This window comes from Carcharhinus amblyrhynchos, unplaced genomic scaffold (assembly GCF_965287045.1).
Source record: "Carcharhinus amblyrhynchos unplaced genomic scaffold, sCarAmb.v2.hapA chromosome_571, whole genome shotgun sequence".
In the NCBI taxonomy this organism is placed as follows: Eukaryota; Metazoa; Chordata; class Chondrichthyes; order Carcharhiniformes; family Carcharhinidae; genus Carcharhinus; species Carcharhinus amblyrhynchos.
In genome coordinates, this window is record NW_027650311.1 from 59,166 (window position 1) to 84,598 (window position 25,433).

General features: G+C 49.9%; 2 protein-coding genes across 2 annotated transcripts in view; one reads left to right on the top strand and one right to left on the bottom strand.

Moving 5' to 3' along the window:
• Positions 1-4,014: 4,014 nt before the first annotated feature.
• On the bottom strand, positions 4,015-17,542 carry LOC145339617 (uncharacterized). Its single transcript, XM_080184114.1, has 4 exons — positions 16,628-17,542; positions 13,214-13,290; positions 4,846-5,071; positions 4,015-4,234 (listed from the first exon to the last, which is right to left on the bottom strand). The coding sequence occupies exons 2-4, from the start codon at positions 13,259-13,261 to the stop codon at positions 4,125-4,127; spliced, it is 384 nt and encodes a 127-aa protein (XP_080040240.1). The 5' UTR covers positions 13,262-13,290; positions 16,628-17,542; the 3' UTR covers positions 4,015-4,124.
• Positions 17,543-20,593: 3,051 nt separating this feature from the next.
• The window catches only part of LOC145339619 (myotonin-protein kinase-like), a gene marked incomplete at its 3' end in the record, with an annotated part of 32,446 nt that continues 27,606 nt past the window's right edge, over positions 20,594-25,433 (top strand). Inside the window, exon 1 of the mRNA XM_080184119.1 lies at positions 20,594-20,753. Within this exon, the coding sequence (XP_080040245.1) occupies positions 20,594-20,753 (160 nt within the window). The remainder of the gene's footprint in view (positions 20,754-25,433) is intronic.

The window sequence follows — 25,433 nt, forward strand, 5'->3', positions numbered from 1 at the left end:
ACCTGATATGGGAGGACCTGATATGGGAGGACCTGATCTGGGAGGACCTGATCTGGGAGGACCTGACGTGGGAGGATCTGATGTGGGAGGACCTGGTTTGGCGGCCCAATGTGGACCAACATCCTCTTCAGTACATGGAACCTGTAATAAGCTAAGTTCTGCAATCTTGATCATGCTGTGGGATTGTCTCGGGAATGGTTCCCTTTTCCCTAAATCTCCACAACACAGTTCATTCACATCAGTTAATGATATCTTGCTGGAATCACCTGGAATCGAAAAGCATTGATTTCAGCATTTATTGATCAAGGGAATGTCTGGAAGATCATACATGGAGAATTATTCACACTTATTACTTATCATCTGACACCAGCTCACAGGAAATCAGAGTTCTATACAGTGCAGTGGCTTGGTCCATTGGGATGCTATACAATAACAGTGATTGGGAAAAAGGTTTGATCCATTGGGATTGTGTACAATAGGAGTGAACGGGAAGGGGTTTGGATCCATTGGGATTGTGTACAATGATAGTGAATGGGAAGAGGTTTGATCATTGGGATTGTGTACAATGGGAGTGAATTGGAAGAGGTTTGATCCATTGGGATTGTGTTCAATGGGAGTGAACGGGAAGGGGTTTGGATCCATTGGGATTGTGTTCAATGGGAGTGAACGGGAAGGGGTTTGGATCCATTGGGATTGTGTTCAATGGGAGTGAACGGGAAGGGGTTTGGATCCATTGGGATTGTGTACAATGGGAGTGAATTGGAAGAGGTTTGATCATTGGGATTGTGTACAATGGGAGTGAATTGGAAGAACATAAGAACATAAGAAATAGGAGCAGGAGTAGGCCATCTGGCCCTTCGAGCCTGCCCCGCCATTCAATAAGATCATGGCTGATCTGTCGTGGCTCAGTTCCACTTTCCCGCCCTCTCCCCATAACCCTTAATCCCCTCGCTTATCAAAAACCCATCAACCCGCTTCTTGAAAATACTTAGCGAGGCAGCCTCCACCACTTCAACGGGTAGAGAATTCCAGAGATTCACCACCCTTTGAGTGAAGAAGTTCCTCCTCAACTCCGTTCTAAAACGCCCCCCCTTTATCTTGAGGCTGTGCCCCCTAGTCCTACTGTCTTTTAGGTTTGATCATTGGGATTGTGTACAATGGGAGTGAAAGAGAAGGGGTTTGGGGCTATTGGAATTGTATACGATGAGAGTGAATGGGAAGAAGTTTGGATCCATTGGTTTATGTACAGTGGGAGTAAACAGGTAAAGGTTTGCTCAATTAGCATTGTGTTCAATGGGAGTGAATGGGAAGGGGATTGGATCCATTGGGATTGTGTTCAATGGGAGTCAATGGGAAGGGGTTTGGATCCATTGGGATTGTGTTCAATGGGAGTCAATGGGAAGGGGATTGGATCCATTGGGATTGTGTTCGATGGGAGTGAATGGGAAGGGGATTGGATCCATTGGGATTGTGTTCAATGGGAGTCAATGGGAAGGGGATTGGATCCATTGGGATTGTGTTCAATGGGAATCAATGGGAAGGGGATTGGATCCATTGGGATTGTGTTCGATGGGAGTGAATGGGAAGGGGATTGGATCCATTGGGATTGTGTTCAATGGGAGTCAATGGGAAGGGGTTTGGATCCATTGGGATTGTGCTCAATGAGAGTGGATGGGAAGGGGTTTGGGTCCATTGGGATTGTGTACAATGTGAGTCAATGGGAAGGGAATTGGATCCATTGGGATTGTGTTCAATGGGAGTCAATGGGAAGGGTGTTGGATCCATTGGGATTCTGTGAATGGAGGAAGGGTGTGGGACCCATCTCATTCACTAGCCCTGATTCAGTATAAAATATAACAGCGTAGTTAACATTCTGAAACTTTACACATTAGCAGCTAAGTTCAACGGACCCATACACTGTGGCGAATGTTCGTCATTCTGACAATCGTTACTGTCCACCATCTTTCCCGCATGTGTTCTTCCCTGGAGACCGTTTTTCTTGATGAAGCCAGTTCCTTAAGTTGACATCATAGCAACCCTTGGAAGGAAGATTCCATTGGTTTGGAAAGCAACTGAGAAGGCTGGAGGTAATGTTATACCCACTGACACCTCCCAAGACCAGCAGCAGCATGTCTCACACAAGGGGTCTCAACTATTGCTGTTATAGATGAGAGCACAGCAACTGGAGAGACAGCGATGCAGTGGTCATGTCACTAGACTAATGATCCAGAGACTGTGGGCTAACTCCCGGGGGGCACAGGTTCAAATCTCACCCCGGCAGCTGGTGGAATTTAAATTCAATGAATAAAATCTGGAATTGAAAGCTAGTCTCAGTAACGGTGATCGTAAAACTATCATCGATTGTCGTAAAAACCCATCTCATTCACAAATGCTGTTAAAGTTTATTTATTAGTGTCATAAGTAGGCTTACACTAACACTGCAATGAAATTCCTGCGAAAATCCCCTAGGCGCCACATGCCTGTTCGGTTACACTAAGGAAAAATTTAGCACGGCCAATACACCCTAACCAGCACGTCTTTCAGGCTGTGGGAGGAAACCAAAGCACCCGGAGGAAACCCCTGTAGACACAGGGAGAATGTGCAAAGTCCATACAGATGCTAAATTGCTCCTTAGTATCCAAAGATATGCAGGTTAGGTGGATTGGCCATGCTAAATTGTCCCTTAGTTTCCAAAGATGAGCAGGTTAGGTAGATTGGCCATGCTAAATTGCCCCTTAGTGTCCAAAGATGTGCAGGTTAGATAGATTGGCCATGCTAAATTGCCTCTTAGTGTCCAAAGATATGCAGGTTAGATAGATTGGCCATGCTAAATTGCCCCTTAGTGTCCAAAGATGTGCAGGTTAGGTAGATTGGCCATGCTAAATTGCCCCTTAGTGTCCAAAGATGTACAGGTTAGGTGGATTGGCCATGCTAAATTGCCCCTTAGTGTCCAAAGATGTACAGGTTAGGTGGATTGGCCATGCTGAATTGCCTCTTAGTGTCCAAAGATGTGCAGGTTAGGTAGATTGGCCATGCTAAATTGCCCCTTAGTGTCCAAAGATGTACAGGTTAGGTGGATTGGCCATGCTAAATTGCCCCTTAGTGTCCAAAGATGTACAGGTTAGGTGGATTGGCCATGCTGAATTGCCTCTTAGTGTCCAAAGATGTGCAGGTTAGGTAGATTGGCCATGCTAAATTGCCCCTTAGTGTCCAAAGATGTACAGGTTAGGTGGATTGGCCATGCTAAATTGCCCCTTAGTGTCCAAAGATGTACAGGTTAGGTGGATTGGCCATGCTAAATTGCCCCTTAGTGTCCAAAGATGTGCAGGTTAGGTGGATTGGCCATGCTAAATTGCCCCTTAGTATCCAAAGATGTGTAGGTTAGGTAGATTGGCCATGCTAAATTGCCCCTTAGTATCCAAAGATGTGTAGGTTAGGTGGATTGGCCATGCTAAAGTGCCCCTTAGTATCCAAAGATGTGTAGGTTAGGTGGATTGGACATGCTAAATTGCCCCTTAGTGTCCAAAGATGTGCAGGTTAGGTGGATTGGCCATGCTAAATTGCCCCTTAGTTTCAAAGATGTTTAGCTGGGGGTGGGCATGGGTAAATAAGTGGGGATTGGCCTGGGTAAGATGCTCTGCCGTAGAGTTGGTACACACCCGATGGGCCGAATGGCCTCGGTCTGCACTGGAGGGATTCTACACACCAGTGATACCATGGTCTGCTGGCTACCTAAAGCCCCAGCTGGACAATTCAATGAGGCCTTTCCTTTTTGACTGTTGTATTTGATGCGTGGCATCTCCCCACCAGCTCAGGGGACGTCCCAATCGAGAGTAGGGCTCGAGATGGTAAGCAAAGTGTCTCAGTTGTGAGGGAGCCAGTCCGAGAGAGCAGGGGTTGTTTGGGGGTGGTGGGGGGGGGGCAGAAGTTGGAGTTGGGGTGGGGGGGGACGGCGAAGGGTCAACACGGCCATCCCTACTTCGATTTTGGCAGGGAGATGGGGGGGGGGGGGGTGGGGGGTGGGTTCTCGGATCTCGATTTTGGGGTCTTCAGTCCTGGGCCTCGGGAGGCCGCTTCCGACACGAGGCCTCCGCTGGGAGCGAGGTGGGGGCGGGAGGAGGCCCTCAGTCCCCCCTGCCCGCTTCTTGCCTGTCGCGGGGTAAGCCCACCCCCTGCGCCCCAGCGTCGATCTGGGCCTCAGCTGCTTCCTGTCCGCTGTCCTTCTCCTCCTCCCCTGGGAAAGAGCCGCAAAAAAGGAAATGATGAGTGTTGTCGCCGCGGCAACGCCGCTCCGGGGGAAATCCGGGCCCAGCTCCCGATCCGTGTTGCCAGAGGGAGCGCCAGGGTGGGGGAGAACTTCTGACACCTTGCCCACCCCCCCCCGGGCTGCCTCGATTTTTGAAATCCCAACACCCCCACCCCCCCCAAACCCCGTCCCACCACTTTCTAATTCCCCCCCCCCCCAAAACCCTCCCACCTTTCTTCAGCCGGGGGTTGGGGGTGTGGTGAATCTCTGGAACTCTTTGCCGCAGAGAAGCTCGGGTCATTAAAGTGTCCCTAAGACAGAGATAGACAGGTTCTTGATTAATAAGGGGGGGGCGGGGGGTCAGGGGTCATGGGGGAAAAGGCAGGAGAATGGGGACGGGGAACCATGGTGGAGCAGACTCGATGGGCCGAATGGCCTCCTTCTGCTCCCTCCCCCAAGCTCCCGCTTCCGCCCGGATCCTTCTCCCCTGCCCCTGGGTGGTGGTGGTGGGTGTTGGGTGTGTGGGGGGGGGGGGGGGGGGGGGGGGGTGGGGGGGGGGGGGGTTAAGGCGCTCCCCGATCGCAGAGAAGAATTCTCACCGGAGGTTTCGCCGAGCTCCGGGTTGCTCTTGCTGGGACTGCCCGGCTCGGTGCCGGCCTCGAAGAAAGCGTCCACGTTTTGGCAGCTGCCGGGGGCCTCGGGGGGCCAACGCAGCTCTCCGCTCTCCACCTCCCCCGCGTCCGTCAGCTCCACCACAATGGAAGGCAGGCGGCCCTTAAACCTCCGGCAGCGCTCGTCAGCGCCATCCAGAGGATCTGGGAAGATCTGCGTTGGGGGACGGGGAGAGAGAGACAGAGAGAGAGGGCACCCTCAGACAACTCTTATAGATCAGCACAACGTAGCTGGATATCTGACTGACGGAATCGTACAGTTTTTATAGTCTACTCGTTCATCGCAAGTAGGCTTACATTAACACTGCAATGAAGTTACTGTTAAAAATCCCCTAGTCCCCACACTCCGGCCGTAACTCTTTCCTTTGGCCCGTGGTCATGCTCACTTTTATTTATTTATTAGCATCATAAGAGGTTTACAGCACGGAAACAGGCCCTTCGGCCCAACTTGTCCATGCCATCCCTTTCTTTAAACCCCTAAACTAATCCCAATTGCCCCCATTTGGCCCCTATCCCCCTATACCCATCTCACCCACTAAAAGACAAAATTTGTATCCACCTCTGGCAGCTCGTTCCAGACACTCACCACCCTCTGTGTGAAAAAATTGCCCCTCTGGACACTTACATCTCTCCCCTCTCACCTTTAACCTACGCCCTCTAGTTTTAGAATCCCCCTACCTTTGGGGAAAAGATATTGACTATCTCTCTGATCTGTGCCCCTCATTATTTTATAGACCTCTATAAGATCACCCCTCAGCCTCCTACACCCCAGAGAAAAAAGTCCCAGTCTATCCAGCCTCTCCTTATAACTCAATCCATCAAGTCCCGATAGCATCCTAGTAAATCTTTTCTGCACTCTTTCTAGTTTAATAATATCCTTTCTATAATAGGGTGACCAGGAACTGTACACAGTATTAGCACCAAACTTTACCTGCATGTCCCCCCAAGTTTTCTACAAACCTGCTGAGACCATCGGAGAATGTCATTCCCCAAAACTCGCCTGCCCCCTGGAATGGGAGGGCAGACGTGCCGGTAAAATTCCAGCCTTAGTGTCACAAGTAGGCTTACATTAACACTGCAATGAAGTTACTGTGAAAATCCCCTAGTCGCCACACTCCTGTTCGGGTAACGCCAAGGGAGAATTTAGCACGGCCAATCCACCCTAACCCGCACATCTTTCGGACTGTGGGAGGAAACCGGAACACCCGGAGGAAACCCACGCAGACACGAGGAGAACATGCAGACTCCGAACAGACAGTGACTTGAGACCGGGAATCGAACTCGCGTCCCTGGCACTGTGAGGCAGCACTGTGCCACCGTGTGCCTCGTACAACCAAAAGCGAGATCACGGAGGCACAGTGGTTAGCACTGCTGCCTCACAGCGCCACGGACCTGAGTTCAATTCCCAGCTTGGGTCACTGTCTGTGTGGAGTCTGCACATTCTCCCTGTGCCTACATGGGTTTCCTCTAGTCTCTTCCCACAGTCGAAAGATGTGAGGGTTAGGTGGATTGGCCATGCTAAATTGCTCCTTAGTGTCCAAAAATGTGCAGGTTAGGTGGATTGGCCAGGTTAAATTGCCCCTTAGTGCCTGGGGATGTGTAGATTAGAGGGATTAATGGGGTAAATTTGTAGGGTTACTGGGGTAGAGTAGGATTGCTGTCGGTGCAGACTCGATGGGCCGAATGGTCTCCTTCTGCAGGGATTCAATGATCATTCAGTCAACTACACCCATACAGGCCCTCAGAACAAGTGAGAGTGCATTGCCTCGGTCGTAGAGAACGTGAATGTCTCTGAAAAGAGCGCCACCTTGTGTTTATTTGTCTTGAATTCTTTTGGACAAATCCAAGAATGCCAAATTTCAAACAAACGCAACAATTTATACTGCAGGATAACAGGTTGGCAAGTTAACTCCGATTGGCCAAAGAGATTGAGCAGAGCTAGCTAGACCAATCCCGAATGCGCCAATAGCTATGCCAGTGAGCCAATGGTTCCCATGGCGACACCTCAGCCAATCAAAGGCGACTTTGCCAACCGATCAACACCATTTGCTCCATAGTCGCAACTGCTTGAAATTTGGCATTCTTGTGTTTGTCCTGATGGGGGCGAGTCGAGAGGATTAGAGGAGGTGACATTAGCGTGGTTGTGGTGTCGATACACCAGCAATCCCGGGGTTCAGGCTAACGCTTTGTAGTTCAAATTCAATCAATAAAATCTGGGATTGAAAGCTAGTCTCAGTAACGGTGACCATGAAACAATTGTCAATTGTCATAAAAACCCATCTGGTTCACTGATGCCCCTTTCGATAAGGAAACTTGCCTTCCTGACCTGTAACTCAACTAATTCTGTTCCATTAAAGCCTCCGCCCATTTTTCCCTCATCTCAATTTTCCATCGAACACTCTATTCCCCTCTCCCCCATATCTTTGTCTTGTTTTCCCTTCACTCTAACCACACTCATCACCTCAACCACTCCCTACGGGAGCGAGTCCCACATTCCCCCCATTCCCTGGGTGAAGAGGTTTCTCCCGAATTCTGAATTGAATTTCTTGGGGACTATCTCTGAGTGACAGCCTCGAGTTTACATTTTTCCATTCTTTCTGTAACAACTCCAACAAAACCGCCCAGAACTTTAAGGATGTTGAATACATTGGCTGGAATTTTACCGGCATGCTGATCCCAAGGCTCGGAGAAAGGCATTGTCTGTGGCCCTCAGACGAGATTGTACGAATGTTGGGTGGACGTGCTGGAAAATTCCGCCATTATTTCCCACTTTGGCCTTTTTGAAAGAGACTCAATTCACAGATCCCTACCTGGTGTAGAGAGGGCAGCGGAATTTTCCATTCCCTGTCACCTGGTGAGGTCTTCAAGTCCCAAAGTGGGGGAGAAATATCCCGCCAGAATCTCTGACAGTGCAGCAAGTCCTCAGTACTGCCTGAGAATGTGTGACCTAGTCGCCTTTTGTGGTAGAAAGACTCACCTAGAGAACACAGATTCCACCGCTTGCTGCGTTGGAAATGCAAGTTCCCGATGTAGGGGAACCTGGACCGCTCCTCTCCCATCCCCCAACCCTCTCCCCGTCTTCCACAGGTTTACCTCCTTCCAGAGTCCATGATCTGGAGAGGGAGGAACCCTGGAAGAGTTTCTCATTCTCTGCCTGACGCAAGTCCCATCGCCCTGGCAATGATATCAATCCATGGACAGACCTGCTTTTGGAGAATCCCCACAGTGTTGAAAGAGGCCATTCGGCCCATCAGGACTGCATGTACTCCCCAACACAGCATCTTATCCAGGACCTCCCCTCCACCCTATCCCTGTAACCCCACGCATTTGCCAATGCCGATCCATCTAATCTGTACATCTTTGGACACTAAGGGGCAATTTAGCATGGCCAATTCACCTAACCTGCACATCTTTGGACACCAAGGGGCAATTTAGCATGGCCAATCCACCTAACCCGCACATCTTTGGACACCAAGGGGCAATTTAGCATGGCCAATCCACCCAACCTGCACATCTTTGGACACTAAGGGGCAATTTAGCATGGCCAATCCACCTAACCTGCACATCTTTGGACACTAAGGAGCAATTTAGCATGGCCAATCCACCCAACCTGCACATCTTTGGACACTAAGGGGCAATTTAGCATGGCCAATCCACCTAACCCGCACATCTTTGGACACCAAGGGGCAATTTAGCATGGCCAATCCACCTAACCCGCACATCTTTGGACACTAAGGGGCAATTTAGCATGGCCAATCCCCCTAACCTGCACATCTTTGGACACTAAGGAGCAATTTAGCATGGCCAATCCACCTAACCTGCACATCTTTGGACACCAAGGAGCAACTTAGCATGGCCAATCCACCTAACCTGCACATCTTTGGACACTAAGGGGCAACTTAGCATGGCCAATCCACCTAACCTGCACATCTTTGGACACTAAGGGGCAATTTAGCATGGCCAATCCACCTAACCGTCACACCTTTGGAATGTGGAAGGAAACCGGAGCACCTGGAGGAAACTCAAGCAGAAACGGGGAGAATGTGCAGACTCTGCACAGACAGTGACCCGAGGCTGGAATCGAACCTGGGTCCCTGGCGCTGTGAGGCGGTAGTGCTAACCAACCGTACCACCTTTAAGTCAACCCCTGAGAGACGGCACAGTCAAGGCGGTCCACTGAACCTGAGGGGTTTTTTTGGTGCTGTTTCCCGGGGCCAGATTTAGCCTCACTGTTTTGTCTTGCAGATGTCAGCAACACCCAGGGAGTTATTTTAACGTCTGTATAAATAACCATCGCCTGCATTAGTCACTGCTGGCTATCGCGGGTAATCAGATTCTGGAGTGTGATTAGCGTCATTGACAAGAGCAACAGACACAAGCTAAATCCCTCCGAGCGTTTATTAATGTCACTGCAAGCCGAGCCTGGGAACTCCATTGTTCTGCACAGAGACCTGCCGTTGTGTAGGGCCAGTAAAGCAGTAAAATGTCCCAAGGGCATCGCACCAGAGTCTTATCAAACTAAACACCGTCACTCCACCTCCACATTCTGTGCCCCCACACCCCTCTCCACTTCACCTGATAAACCAGCAGTGCTCCATCACCTTGAGATTTCAACTCAACCCGTTGGACTATAACCCGGTGTGGTGTAACCTCTCATCTTGTCCACCTCAGTCCAACCCCGTCATCCCCACATCAAACTAAACACAATCGCCAATCATAGAATCATAGAATCCCTACAGGGCAATATAGCATGGCCTAGCTACCTAACCTGCACATCTTTGGGCACTAAGGGCAATTTAGCATGGCCAATCCACCCAACCTGCACATCTTTGGACACTAAGGGGCAATTTAGCATGGCCAATCCACCCAACCTGCACATCTTTGGACACTAAGGGGCAATTTAGCATGGCCAATCCACCTAACCTGTACATCTTTGGACACTAAGGGGCAATTTAGCATGGCCAATCTACCTAACCTGCACATCTTTGGGCACTAAGAGGCAACTTAGCATGGCCAATCCACCTAACCTGTACATCTTTGGACACTAAGGGGCAATTTAGCATGGCCAATCCACCTACCCTGCACATCTTTGGATTCTAAAGGGACAATTTAGCATGGCCAATCTACCTAACCTACACATCTTTGGATTCTAAAGGGCAACTTAGCATGGCCAATCCACCTAACCTGTACATCTTTGGACACTAAGGGACAATTTAGCATGGCCAATCCACCTACCCTGCACATCTTTGGATTCTAAAGGGCAATTTAGCATGGCCAATCCACCTAACCTGTACATCTTTGGACACTAAGGGGCAATTTAGCATGGCCAATCCACCTAACCTACACATCTTTGGACACTAAGGGGCAATTTAGCATGGCCAATCCACCTAACCTGCACATCTTTGGACACTAAGGGGCAATTTAGCATGGCCAATCCACCTAACCTGCCCATCTTTGGACACTAAGGGACAATTTAGCATGGCCAATCCACCTAACCTGCACATCTTTGGACACTAAGGGGCAATTTAGCATGGCCAATCCACCTAACCTGCCCATCTTTGGACACTAAGGGGCAATTTAGCATGGCCAATCCACCTAACCTGCCCATCTTTGGACACTAAGGGACAATTTAGCGTGGCCAATCCATCTACCCTGCCTTGCCAGCTATGCTCCGATCCTATGAAGGAATAAAAACAAGCATGTGCGAAGGAGGCACCAGCATTTAAACTCTGCTGTTGCCAAAAAGGAACTATGTGTGAAAGACTGAGATTTCTTTAGCCTGAGCTGCAGTTAAATTCAGTCAGTCAGGGATTTGGAGTGAGGGCCTCAGGCCCTTGGGCTAATGAGGGATCAATGAGCCTCACGTTCTCCTCCTTTTTGGATTCATTCGTGGGACACGGGCGTCGCTGGCTGGCCAGCATTTATTGCCCATCCCTACTTGCCCCTTGAGAAGGTGGTGCTGAGCTGCCTTCTTGAATCGCTGCAGTCCACGTGCTGTGGGTTGATCCGTTAGGGAGGGAATTCCAGGATTTTGACCCAGTGACTGCGAAGGAACGGCCGATATATTTCCAAGTCAGGATGGTGAGTGGGTTGGAGGAGAACGTGTAGATGGTGATGCCCCCATGTATCTGCTGCCCTCGTCCTTCTAGATGGAAGTGGTGGTGGGTTTGGAAGGTGCTGTCTAAGGAAATTTGGTGAGTTGCATCTTGTAGGTGGTACACACGGCTGCTACTGAGTGTCGGTGGTGGAGGGAATGAATGTTTGTCGATAAGGTGCCAACCGAGTGGGGCTGCTTTGTCCTGGATGGTGTCGAGCTTCTTGAGTGTTGTTGTAGCCGCACCCATCCAGGCAACTGGGGAGTATTCCATCACACTCCTGACTTGTGTCCTTGTAGATGGTGGACACTACAGTGGATGTGGGTTCGATCCCCCGCTTGGGTGACAAACTGCGTGGAGTTTGTACATTCTCCCCGTGTTTGTATGTTCTTTAGCCTGAGTTCTTTAGTGGGCTGGCACGGTAGCACAGTGGGTTAGCACTGCTGCTTCACAGCTCCAGGGTCCTGTGTTCGATTCCCAGCTCGGGTCACTGTCTGTGTGTGGAGTTTGCACATTCTCCTCGTGTCTGCGTGGGTTTCCTCTGGGTGCTCTGGTTTCCTCCCACAGTCCAAAGATGTGCGGGTTAGGTTGATTGGCTGTGCTAATAAATTGCCCCTCAGTGTCCAGGGATGTGTAGGTTAGAGGGATTAGTGGGTATAATATGTAGGGATATCGGGGTTAGGGCCTGGGTGGGATTGTGTTCGGTGCAGACTCGATGGGCCGAAGGGCCTCTTTCTGCACTGTCGGGTTCTATGATTCTATGTTCTCCCCGGGTGCTCTGGTTTCCTCTCTCAGTCCAAAGATGTGTGGGTTAGGTTGGTTGGCCACACTAAATTGACCCTAGTGTCTGGGAGACGAGCAGGTTAAACGTGTGGGGTTACAGGGATAGGCCCTGGGTGGGATTGTAGTGGGCTGAATGGCCTCATTTTACACTGTAGGGATTCTACATTTCAGTGACAGGCTTTGAGGAGTGAGGAGTTGAGTTACTCACTGCAGAATTCCTAGCCTCTGACCTGATGTAGCAGTGGGTACGTTAATGTGGAAAATCCAGTTGAGTTTCTGGTCAATCTCGGGACCCTCCAGGATGTTGCCAGTGGGGGGGGTTCAGTGATGGTGACGCCAGGAGACTGGCCAACCAACTGCTGCTGTGGGCCTCGAAACGAGAATGGCATTATTTCAAGGGAATAACCATTCCCTGGGCTTCCAGAACAATATTTACCCCTGACTAACATTTTGTTAAAAAACACACCACCCGCTCTGCATGAGAGGGTAACGGGGTCTGGATTTGTATCTGATAAAGCACCTCTGCACCTCCCTCAGTACTAATGGTGCGTGGCTTTCCCCTGGGTGGGGAGGGAGAATGATGTGGAGATGCCTGCGTTGGCAACATAACATAAGAAATAGGAGCAGGAGTCGGCCATCTAGCCCTTTGAGCCTGCCCCACCATTCAATAAGATCATGGCTGATCTGAAGTGGATCAGTTCCACTTTCCCGCCCTCTCCCCTTAATTCCCTTGTCTATCAGAAGCCTATCTACCCGTGACTTAAATATATTTAGCGAGGCAGCCTCCACCACTTCAACGGGCAGAGAATTCCAGAGATTCACCACCCTTTGAGTGAAGAAGTTCCTCCTCAACTCCGTTCTAAACTGCCCCCCCTTATCTTGAGGCTGTGCCCTCTAGTCCTGCTGTCCTTTCTAAGCCGGAAGAATCTCTCTACCTCTACCCTATCCATCCCTTTCATTATCTTATACGTCTCTATAAGATCCACCCCCCCTCAGCCTTCTAAACTCCAATGAGTACAGACCCAGTCTATTTAGTCTCTCCTCATAAGCCAACCCCCTCATGTCTGGTATCAGCCTGGTGAACCCGGGGTAAACACTGTAAGAAGTCTCTCACAACACTAGGTTAAAGTCCAAAAGGTTTATTTGGCAGCAAAAGCCACTAGTTTTTGGGGCTTTGACCCTTTGTCAGGTGAGTGGGGAGTTCTGATCACAAACTGGGCGTATAAAGGCACACGCACAGTTTACAGAATACTGATCAGAATGCGAGTCTTTACAGCTAATCAAGTCTTAAAGGTGCAGACAATGTGAGTGGAGAGAGCATTGAGCATAGGCTAAAGAGATGTGTATTGTCTCCGGGGGGAGTAGAATGGAGGGAGTGAGGAAGAAGTATGCACAGAAAGATGTCCACTGTGGCCTACCTGGATGGGAAGGGGCCTCACACCTTCCTTCAAGCTAACTTTCTCCATGGCCGCTCCTCCAGCAGATGGTTAAGTGCCTGCGGGAAGCAAGAGAGAGTGGCAAAGCCCCTTCAACAACGCTCCATATCGCACCGACAAGATTCGAGTTTGTCACGGAACAGGCTCGAAGGGCCAAATGGCCTACTCCTGCTTCTATTTTCGACAGTTCCACGTTGCCAAACACTTCATTCCAAAACCCAACATGGTACGCAGGGGGGAGAGGAAATCACCCACTTTTACCCGGTCTGGCCTACCCAGGTGACTCCAGTCCCACACCAATGGGAGGTTGACTCTCGACTCCCTTCCAAAGTAGCCTCGTGAGCCCCCTCGGCTGTCACAGAGGTTTACAGCACAAAAGAAAAGGCCCTTCGGCCCATCGCCATCAAAGACGAACCATTCCAAGCCCATTTCCCGGCACTTGGTCTATATCTTTGCAATGCCTCGGCATCGCAGGCGCACATCTCAACTCTTCTTAAATGTTGTGAGTGTTCCCGCTTCTCCCGCCCTTTCAGACAGCGAGTTCCGGACTCTGGGTGAAAGGGTTTGACCTCACATCCCTTTGCCCTTTGACCTTAAATCAATGCCCCCCGATCCCTCCACCGAGGGGAAAAGTGTTCCACTTCTAAAATCTTCCATCTTGTTTCCCTCCCTCCCTCCACCCCACCAGGGGCGCAATCCTACGCTCTGTACCATTCACACATTTCGACGGACGCTATTAGCACCATTCCTAGCTCTTATCATCGCCATTTGACTTCTTTTCCATGCCATTCCCATCAATTACAGCCCCTCCCAACCCCCTCCCCCCCCAACCCTCACAGCATTAATCTTGTTCTATTTTCCTTGTCTTCAGCTGGTTTCATCTTGACCCACAGCTCCGTTCGCGCTCCGCAGTTGCTGCCAGACCTGCTGAGATTTTCCAGCACTCTCTGTTCGTGTTGAGGAAGTCCCTTCCTGTCTACGCCTCTCATAGGAACACGGGAATGAGGAGCAGAAGTAGGCAACTCAACCCTGCTCCGCCATTCAATCATAGGCACCCCACAGCGCAGAAAGAGGCCATTCGGCCCATCGAGTCTGCACCGACGACCATCCCACCCATTCCCTATCCCACTATCCCGACACATTTACCCGCTAATCCCTCTAACCTACGCATCTCAGGACACTAAGGGGCAATTTTAGCACGGCCAATCAACCTAACCCGCACATCTTTCAGACTGTGGGAGGAAACCAGAGCACCTGGAGGAAACCCATGCAGATATGGGGAGAATGTGCAAACTCTACACAGACAGTGAGCCGAGCTGGGAATCGAACCCGGGACCCTGGCGCGATGAAGCAGCAGTGTTAACCTCTGTTGCCTCCCAAGACACAGCGAAAAGTATTGTTTCTTGCGCGGTATGCAGACAAAGCATACCGTTCATAGAGAAGGAAAGGAGAGAGTGCAGAATGTAGTGTTACCGTCACAGCTGGGGTGTAGAGAAAAATCTACTTAATGTAGGCCAGACCGGGGTAAGGACGGCAGATTTCCTTCCCTAATGGGAACCAGCTGGGTTTTTCCGACAATGGGTCATCAATAGATTCTTAATTCCAGATATTTTTTATTGAATTCAAATTCCACCATCTGCTGTGGCGGGATTCGAACCCGGGTCCCCCAGAACATTAGTTAAGTTTCTGAATTAATAGTCTAGCGATAATAGCACGAGGCTCCCCTAATCCTTTAATAGCCTTTTAATATGTCTTTTTCTCACAATTCTATTAATGTTCCCCCCTTCAGTTTCCTCTGCTCCAAAGCAAACAAGTTCCGGTCTTCCCAATCCCTCTTCCAAGCTAAAACTCTCCAACCCAAGCGACATCCCAGCAAACCTCCTCTGCAACCCCCTGTCCTAGAAGGAGGTCCTCGGAGGGCAACTGAGGGTGAGCAGTAAGTTGCGGGCCTGCCACTGATATCACATCCCAAGGATGGATAGTAAGACAAGGGTGTACTGTGCCAAAATGCTGGAAAATCTCAGCGGGTCTGACAGCGCCTGTAAGGAGAGAAAAGAGCTGACGTTTCGCGTCCAGATGACCCTTTGTCAAAGCTTGAAGGCACAGAAAGTGGGAGATATTTATATGCTAGGGTGAGGGAATAGAAATGAGTCATAGCCACAGAAACCAGGGGAAAGGCTGCTAATGGCAGCTCATCGAGAGAATAGAGGGTGCAAATTCCAGCCCCAGGCCACTGTCTGTGTGGAGTCTGCACGTCCTTCCCGTGTCTGCTAACAACCTAGCATGGCCAATCCCCCTAACCCGCATATCTTTGGACACTAAGGGGCAATTTAGCATGGCCAATCCACCTAACCTGCACATCTTTGGACACTAAGGGGCAATTTACCATGGCCAATCCGCCTAACCTGCACATCTTTGGACACTAAGGGACAATTTAGCATGGCCAATCCACCTAACCTACACATCTTTGGACTCTAAGGGGCAATTTAGCATGGCCAATCCACCTAACCAGCACATGTTTGGACACGAAGGGGCAATTTAGCATGGCCAATCCACCTAACCAGCACATCTTTGGACACGAAGGGGCAATTTAGCATGGCCAATCCACCTAACCTGCACATCTTTGGGCACTAATGGGCAATTTAGCATGGCCAATCCACCTAACCTGCACATCTTTGGGCACTAAGGGGCAATTTAGCATGGCCAATCCACCTAACCCGCACATCTTTGGACACTAAGGGGCAATTTAACATGGCCAATCCCCCTAACCAGTACATCTTTGGACACTAAGGGACAATTTAGCATGGCCAATCCACCTAACCAGCACATCTTTGGACACTAAGGGACAATTTAACATAGCCAATCCACCTAACCAGTACATCTTTGGACACTAAGGGACAATTTAGCATGGCCAATCCACCTAACCTGCACATCTTTGGACACTAAGGGACAATTTAACATGGCCAATCCACCTAACCAGTACATCTTTGGACACTAAGGGACAATTTAACATGGCCAATCCACCTAACCTACACATCTCTGGACACTGGTGATGCAGTGGGATTGGCCATGGGAAATGCGCGGGGTTAACGAGGATAGGGGAAGAGGGCCTGGTTGAGAGTCAGCTCAGACTCGATGGGCCGAATGGCCTCTCCTGCGCTGGAGGGATTCTCCGATTCTATGATTCTAGGGTACGCTAAAATAGGAAGGGGAGAAAGTTCACCAACAGCAGAGAGAAAGCAAGAAGGGGTGGAGAGAGGATAAAAAAAAGGTTTAGGGGAAAGGATGGAATGAATCGCACTGTACATGAAATGAAATAAGGAGATTACAAGAGTTTCTCTGTTTGGAGATGGATTGAAGATTAGGATCGTACCAGGCTAGAGGAACACATCGTACCTTAGTCCATGTCCTGTACACAGGTGTTGACTCCTGTCTCTCGCTCCTCCCTTGCCTCTGGCTAATGTCTCTGTCTGCTTTCGGAAGGAAGTCGTTCTCACCCCAGGGGATCGCAGATTATTTAGCGTGACGGATATTCGCTGGAGCAAGGAGCGATCCCCTCGCAGGCTAATGACCAGAGGACAGCTGAAGCACCCCTCCCACACAGCCAGACACTGAGTGGTTTGCTAAGCTGAAGGGCAGCTCTCTCCACACAGCTCTCTCTCACCCCTGGCTCTCACTCTCTTCGCATCCTGCCCACTCCCTCCCTCCCTCTCTCTCTCTGTCCCGTCTCTGCCTCCTGCCTGGTCTCTCTCCAAATCTGCTTGCCTCTCTATTTCTGTCTTCTCTGCTTCGTTCTGCGTGTCTCTTGTCTTTCCTCCTCTCTCTATGTCTGCTTTTCTCTACTTCCCTCTCCCTTCAACGATGCAGAAATCTGTTCGTCCAATCTCAGTTTGTTAGTTTCCCGATGTATATTCCTGTCTCTTGACTTGTTATTACTATATCTCTACCTCTGCATGTCTCTCTCTTTCTATCTGTGTGTGTGTGTGTGTGTGTGTGTGTGTGTGTGTGTGTGTGTGTGTGTGTGTGTGTCTCTCTAAGTCTCTATCACTCTCTCCCCGTCTCTCCCTATCTCAGTATCTTGCTTTTCTCTCTATTTCTATCGCTCTGTCTGTGTCCCTCTCTGTCTATCTGGCTCTGTCTATCTTAGTGTCTCTCTGTCTTTCCCTACCTCTCTTATTTTTGTCTCTATTTCTGTGCCTCTAGCTTTCTGTTGGTGTCCACTCTATTTTTGTCTCTATCTCTGCGTCTGCCTCTCAGTGCCTGTCTCTATCCTTGTGTCTGATCTCTCTCTATCTCCCTGACAATGGGTAAGGTGTGCTAAATGTCTCTGGGTGAGCTGCCTAACCTTGCTGAGGTTTCAAAGGGATTAATGCCTCCTTCAATTAGTGTCTGGCTCGAAGAGCTACCATCTGGGTCTCACGTCATCGGTAATCCAGCAAGGAATTAAGACGTTAGAACATAGAAAAACTACAGTACAAACAGGCCCTTCGGCCCACAAGCTGAGCCAATGATATCCCTACCTACTAGGCTTACCTATAACCCTCAATCCTATCAAGTCCCATGTACTCATCCAGAAGTCTCTTGAAAGACCCTATTGAGTTTGCCTCCACCACCACCAATGGCAGCCGATTCTACTCACCCCCTGAGTGAAAAACTTACCCCTGACGTCTCCCCTGTACCTGCTCCCCAGCACCTCAAACCTGTGTCCTCTCATAGCGACCATTCCAGCCCTGGGAGAAAGAACAAAAGAACAAAGAACAACACAGCACGGGAAACAGGCCCGTCGGCCCAATGAGCCCACGCCGCCATTTTAACATTGTGAGTGCCCTCCTCGACCCATGACCTCTGTCTACGCCTACTGGGGAAGATTGAGGGGAAGACTAATTTAGGGACAATTTGTTACACCAATCAGCCTAAGAGCGCGTTTTTGGGGGTGTGGGAGGAAACCGGAGCACCCGGAGAAAACCCACGCAAGCACGGGGAGAATGCGCAAACTCCCACGGACACCGGCCCAAATCCATGTATCTGCACAGCAAACAGTGATAGTCACTGAGCTGTCGTGTTGCCTGTCAGTTGGTCCAGTTTAAGCGTACACTAACGACGTGAAGCACTAGGCAACTCTCGAAGCAACATCCAAGAGCAGCCCTCGCACGACCCACCGTGTGTATGCCCCTCGTTGGACAAAATCCTCTGAGAATCCACCATATCAATACCTCTCAGCATCTTATACACCTCTATCAGGTCACCTCTCATTCTTCGTCTCTCCAGGGAGAAAAGACCGAGCTCCCTCAACCTATCCTCATAAGGCATGCCTCCCAATCCAGGGCAACATCCTGGTAAATCTCCTCTGTACCCTTTCCATCCTTGGAAAAAGCCTCTGGGAATCCTATACGTTGCCACTGTCTTAGCAGAAATGGGAAAAAGAGGCAGAGAGAAAGAGACAAAGACTTTGGAAATCAATGCACTCAGGCAAGATTTCGGCAAGGCGAGTTTTGTAGGTGCCCTGCTATTAAGAAGCATGAAGCTGGTTCGAACAACAGATGTGAGTGAGGATATAGCCTGTCTTAGGATGAATTTGGAGTTACTGGTACCACGAGGGTGTAGAAATCCCACAGTCATGATCCACCATAGAATCCTGGCAGTGCAGAAGGAGGCCACTCGGCCCATCAAGTTAGCACTGACTCTCCGGTACAGCACCTTACCCCTATCCCTGTAAACCCCACCTAATTACTCCACTTATCCTCCTATTGTATCTGTGTAGCGCGCAAGAAACAATACTTTTCATTGTATGCTAATACGTGTGATAGTAATAAATCAAATCACTGTGAGCAGGAGTAACTGTGACGTCAGCGAGTCTTTCTGATTTGTTTTATTTTGTCACGCGTGTTAACATACAGTGAAAAGTATTGTTTCTTGCATGCTGTACAGACAGAAGTATACCGTTCATAGAGAAGGAAAGGCGAGAGTGCAGAATGTAGTGTTATAGTCATAGCTAGGGTGTAGAGAAAGATCAACTTAATGCGAGGTAGGTCCATTCAAAAGTCTGACAGCAGCAGGGATGAAGCTGTTCTTGAGTCGGTTGGTACGTGACCTCAGACTTTTATCTTTCTCCCGACGGAAGAAGGTGGAAGAGAGATTTACTCTGCATCTAACTCCGTGCTATACCTGTCCTGGGAGTGTTTGATGGGGGATAGTGTAGAGGGAGCTTTACTCTGTATCTAACCCCATGCTGTACCTGTCCTGGGAGTGTTTGATGGGGACAGTGTAGAGGGAGCTTTACTCTGTATCTAACCCCGTGCTGTACCTGTCCTGGGAGTGTTTGATGGGGACAGTGTAGAGGGAGCTTTACTCTGTATCTAACCCCATGCTGTACCTGTCCTGGGAGTGTTTGATGGGGACAGTGTAGAGGGAGCTTTACTCTGTATCTAAACCCATGCTGTACCTGTCCTGGGAGTGTTTGATGGGGACAGTGTAGAGGGAGCTTTACTCTGTATCTAACCCTGTGCTGTCCCTGTCCTGGGAGTGTTTGATGGGGGACAGTGTAGAGGGAGCTTTACTCTGTATCTAACCCTGTGCTGTCCCTGTCCTGGGAGTGTTTGATGGGGGACAGTGTAGAGGGAGCTTTACTCTGTATCTAACCCCGTGCTGTCCCTGTCCTGGGAGTGTTTGATGGGGGACAGTGTAGACGGAGCTTTACTCTGTATCTAACCCCGTGCTGTACCTGTCCTGGGAGTGTTTGATGGGAGACAGTGTAGCGGGAGCTTTAGTGTGTATTTAACACCCTGCTGAATTATTATTGTTATTATTTATTACTGTCACAAGTAGGCTTATGTTAACACCGCAATGAAGTTACTGCGAAAATCCCCAAGTCGCCACACTCCGGGTACACCGGGAGAGAATTTGGCACGGCCAATCCACCCTAACCAGCTGTGGGAGGAAACCGGAGCACCCAGAGGAAACCCACGCAGACACGGGGAGAACATGCAGACTCCACACAGGCAGTGACAAACCCCGTACTGTTCGTCTCCTGTGCCGTCCCATCTGTGACGACGCCAGTCGCTGGCGGGAGGGTAAAATCTGGCGAGTGAGCGGAACGAGGACGAAGATTGGAAATGACCGCCTAGAAAAACTCGCCCCGCCAAATATCCATTGTACAACGATAATCCTTGCTTTAAGAGGAACGTTCATTGTGGGCAGGTTTTAAAACAGGCAAACACCCCCCTTCGGTCAGACAGTAACAGAGGGCAGTGGAAGGCCAGAGACAGAGAGAGAGAGGTACGAGGGATCGTTGACAGCCAGGTTACACGCGGGTCGGTGCGAAGAGATCTGGCTTTGAGGGGGGGGTTGACCTGAAGGCGGAAAATGTCGGCCTCTCTCCGACTGCACGAGTTGGACTCCCTGGTCCTGTCGGGGGGGCTGATCGGGGTGGAAGGGCTGCTGGACCTTCTCGTCAGCGCGTTCGAGGAGCTGAGCCGCTCGTCCCTGGCGGGTGAGGGCGGCATCCGAGATTTTTTGGCCTGGGGTAAGTGACGTTTTGGGGGTATGGGGGGGGGGGGGGGGTGTCGCGGACGGCGGGGAGGGGTGGGGAGAGAAAGCCCCTAGCACATGTTTGCTGAAACTGTCAGTGAGTGGGTGACCCCCCCCCCCCACCAGCTCCCTCGCAAAACTACCCCCCCACCCCCACCCCACCCCCCCCCCCCCCCAATCTCCCTGCTAAATCAGGCCCATCCTGAGGTCAAGGCCCCCCCTCCCAGAATCGGGTGTTCAGTGCCGCGCTGAGGGGGTGCTGCGCTGTCTGCGGCGCTGACTTGTACATTGGGAGGTTCTGGTGGATCGAGCCCATTCGGCCCATCGAGTCTGTGCCCACCACAGCCCCACCCAGGCCCCCACCCAGCTTCTCCCCTGCTGCCGTCAGACTTTTGAATGGACCTACCTCGCATTAAGTCGATCTTTCTCTACACCCTCGCTGTGACGGTAACACCACATTCTGCTCCCTCTCCCTTCCTTCTCTATGAACGGTATGCTTTCATAGTTCCATAGAAGGTTAAATCTATAGAATCCCTACAGTGCAGAAGGAAGCCATTCGGCCCATCGAGCCAACCATATTCTGACCCTATTCCCACATCTCCACACATTTACCCAGCTAATCCCATAACACTGGGGGCAATTTAGCACGGCCAATCCACCTAACCCGCACACCGTGGGGGGAAATCGGAGGAAACCCACGCAGAAACTGGGAGAACGTGCAAACTCCACACAGAAAGTGACCCCCAGAATTGAACCTGGGTCCCTGGCGCTGTGAGGCAGCAGTGCTAACCCACTGTGGCACCATGCTGTCCCTCGTCTATGTGGCATGCAAGAAACAATACTTTACACTGCATCCCGATACGTGTGATAATAATAAATCAAATCAAATCAAACCTGTTTTCAATTGCCACATTCAAAGTCATTTGCTTAAGGGGTGGCACGGTGGCACAGTGGTTAACACTGCTGTCTCACAGTGCCAGGAACCCAGGTTCGGTTCAGAGTATAAAAGCTGGCGTCTAATGTCGCAGTTCTTTAGAACGTTGGTTCGCCCGCATTTGGAGTACCGCGTCCTGTTCTGGTCGCAGTGGGTCGTGCGAGGGCTGCTCTTGGATGTTTCGAGAGTTGCCCAGCGCTTCACGTCGTTAGTGTACGCTTAAACTGGACCAACTGACGAGCAACACGACAGCTCAGTGACTGTTTGCTGTGCAGATACATGGATTTGGGCCAGTCTCTGTGGGAGTTTGCGCATTCTCCCCGTGCTTGCGTGGGTTTTCTCCGGGTGCTCTGGTCTCCTCCCACACCCCCAAAAATGTGCTCTTAGGCTGATTGGTGTAACAAATTATCCCTAAGTTAGTCTTCTCTCAATCTTCCCCAGTAGGCGTAGACAAAGGTCATAGGTAGAGGAGGGCGGCGCAGGCTCGTTGGGCCGAAGGGACTGTTTCCCATGCTGTGTTGTTCTTTGTTCTTTGTTGACTCCCGGCTTGGGTCATTGTCTGCACATTCTCCCCATGTCTGCCTGGGTTTACTCCGGGTGCTCCAGTTTCTTCCCACAGTCCAAAAGATGAGCTGGTTAGGGTGAATTGGCTAAATTCTCCCTAGGTACACCCAAACGGGCGCTAGAATGTGGCGACTGGGGGATTTTCACAGTAACTTCATTGCAGTGTTAATGTACGCCTACTTGTGACAAATAAATAAACTTTAATTTGTCGAACCTACCAATATTTTTTCACAGCTGAATATCATACAGCATTAATATTATTAAAAGCAATGATTAATTCTTGGTAGAATCAGATAAACGAGCATTTTGACCTCCCAGTAGAAGATGAGAATATGTTTTATTTTACACCGATTATAATGTGTGTAACAAATTTGCCGCAACCATCACCCTCCCTCTCAATACAGACCTCACATCAATATTAATTAAACAGGGTCAATTCTCACAGAAAGCTTTCAAATAAAACATTTTTTCTCTTATTTGGGATGAAGGTGAGTTGTGCCAAGTGGCCGTCACCTACTGTTCCAGTTGTGTGACAGTGGGTCATAGACTCATAGAGGTTTACAGCATGGAAACAGGCCCTTCGGCCCAACATATCCATGCTGCCCCTTTCTTTTAACCACTAAGCTAATCCCAATTGCCCACGTTTGGCCCATATCCCTCTACACCCATCGTACCCACGTAACTGTCTAAACGCTTTTTAAAAGGCAAAATTGTACCCATCTCTACTACTACCTCTGGCAGCTCATTCCAGACACTCACCATCCTCTGTGTGAAAAAATTGCCCCTCTGGACCCTTTTGTATCTCTCCCCTCTCACCTTAAACCTATACCCTCTAGTTTTAGACTCCCCTACCTTTGGGAAAAGAAATTGACTATCTCACTGATCTATGCCCCTCATTATTTTATAGGCCTCTATAAGATCACCCCTCAGCCTCCTACACTCCAGAGAAAAAAGTCCCAGTCTATCCAGCCTCTCCTTATAACTCAAACCATCAAGTCACGGTAGCATCCCAGTAAATCTTTTCCACTCTCTTTCTAGTTTAATAATATCCTTTCTATAATAGGGTGACCAGAACTGTACACAGTATTTCAAGTGTGGCCTTACCAATGTCTTGTACAACTTCAACAAGATGTCCCAACTCCTGCTCTGACCAATGAAACCAAGAATGCCGAATGTCTTCTTCACCACCTGCGACTCCACTTTCAAGGAGCTATGAACCTGTACCCCTAAATCTCTTTGTTCTGTAACTCTCCCCAACGCCCTACCATTAACTGAGTAAGTCCTGCCCTGGTTTGATGTCCCAAAATGCATCACCTCGTATTTATCTAAATTAAACTCCATCCGCCATTCATCAGCCCACTGGCCCAATTGATCAAGACCCCACTGCAATGTGAGTGGAGTGAAGGGTTCTTCTCTTGTGTGGTCTAGGTTGTGACACTGGGAATTGGCAATTAGCTGACCAGAGGAGCTTTGGGTGTGAGAATCCCACTTGTGAGGCCCTCTGATCTAGATCATAGAATCCCTACAGTGGAAAAAGAGGCCATTCGGCCCATCAAGTCTGCACCAACTTGCCAACAGTGTATCTTACCCAGGCCTTATCCTAGTAACCCCACGGACTCACCTCACTAATCCCCTCTATTTTTCTCCCTAATTTAGCATGGTCAATCCACCTAACCTACACATCTTTGGACACTAAGGGGCAATTTAGCATGGCCAATCCACCTAACCTACACATTTTTGGACACTAAGAGACAATTTAGCATGGCCAATCCCCCTAACCTACACATCTTTGGACACTAAGGGGCAATTTAGCATGGCCAATCCACCTAACCTGAACATCTTTGGACACTAAGGGGCAATTTAGCATGGCCAATCCACCTAACCTGCACATCTTTGGAAACTAAGGGGCAATTTAGCATGGCCAATCCACCTAACCTACACATCTTTGGACACTAAGGGGCAATTTAGCATGGCCAATCCACCTAACCTACACATTTTTGGACACTAAGAGACAATTTAGCATGGCCAATCCCCCTAACCTACACATCTTTGGACACTAAGGGGCAATTTAGCATGGCCAATCCACCTAACTTACACATCTTTGGACACTAAGGGGCAATTTAGCATGGCCAATCCACCTAACCTACACATTTTTGGACACTAAGGGACAATTTAGCATGGCCAATCCACCTAACCTGCAAATCATTGGACACTAAGGGACAATTTAGCATGGCCAATCCACCTAACCTGCACATTTTTGGACACTAAGGGGCAATTTAGCATGGCCAATCCACCTAACATGCACATCTTTGGACACTAAGGGGCAATTTAGCACGGCCAATCCACCTAACATGCACATCTTTGGACACTAAGGGGCAATTTAGCATGGCCAATCCACCTAACATGCACATCTTTGGACACTAAGGGGCAATTTAGCATGGCCAATCCACCTAACCTACACATCTTTGGACACTAAGGGGCAATTTAGCATGGCCAATCCACCTAACCTGCACATCTTTGGAAACTAAGGGGCAATTTAGCGTGGCCAATCCACCTAATCTGCAAATCATTGGACACTAAGGGGCAATTTAGCATGGCTAACCTACCTCACCTGAGGAAACCCACGCAGACACGGGGAGAACATGCGGACTCCACACAGACAGTGACCTGAGGCTGGAATTGAACCCGGGCCCCTGTAACCACCGTGCCACCCTGGCCCTCAACTGCCTTCTAAGGGTGACTCGGGATGGGCAATAAATGCCGGCCCAGCCAGCGGCGCCCATGTCCCACGAATGAATATGTAGAAAGAAAAGCACTGAGAATGCTGGGTTTTGGAGGGACGGGCTTTAAACCCAGGGAACGAACCTTGGCCCCTCTCACTGCCCGACTGGAACCTTGCCAAGCGCTCCAGATGCCAGGATAAGCGCTCAGTGTCATGAAGGGAGAATGACTTCACCCAGCCTCGAGCAGTTGGCCTTGCCAATCAGCACACACTCCCATTGTGGAACAACAATACAGTTTGATCCAAAAAGAACAGGGTCTGTCCAGCCTTATTGCTCCGTGTTCCCCCCCTCTCCACAGCTCCCCCAGCCAACTATGACCCGCCACCCCACGCTAGACCCACCCACCCCCCACTCCATCCAAAGGCCCTTATCATCCAATTTCTCCCCCCAACGC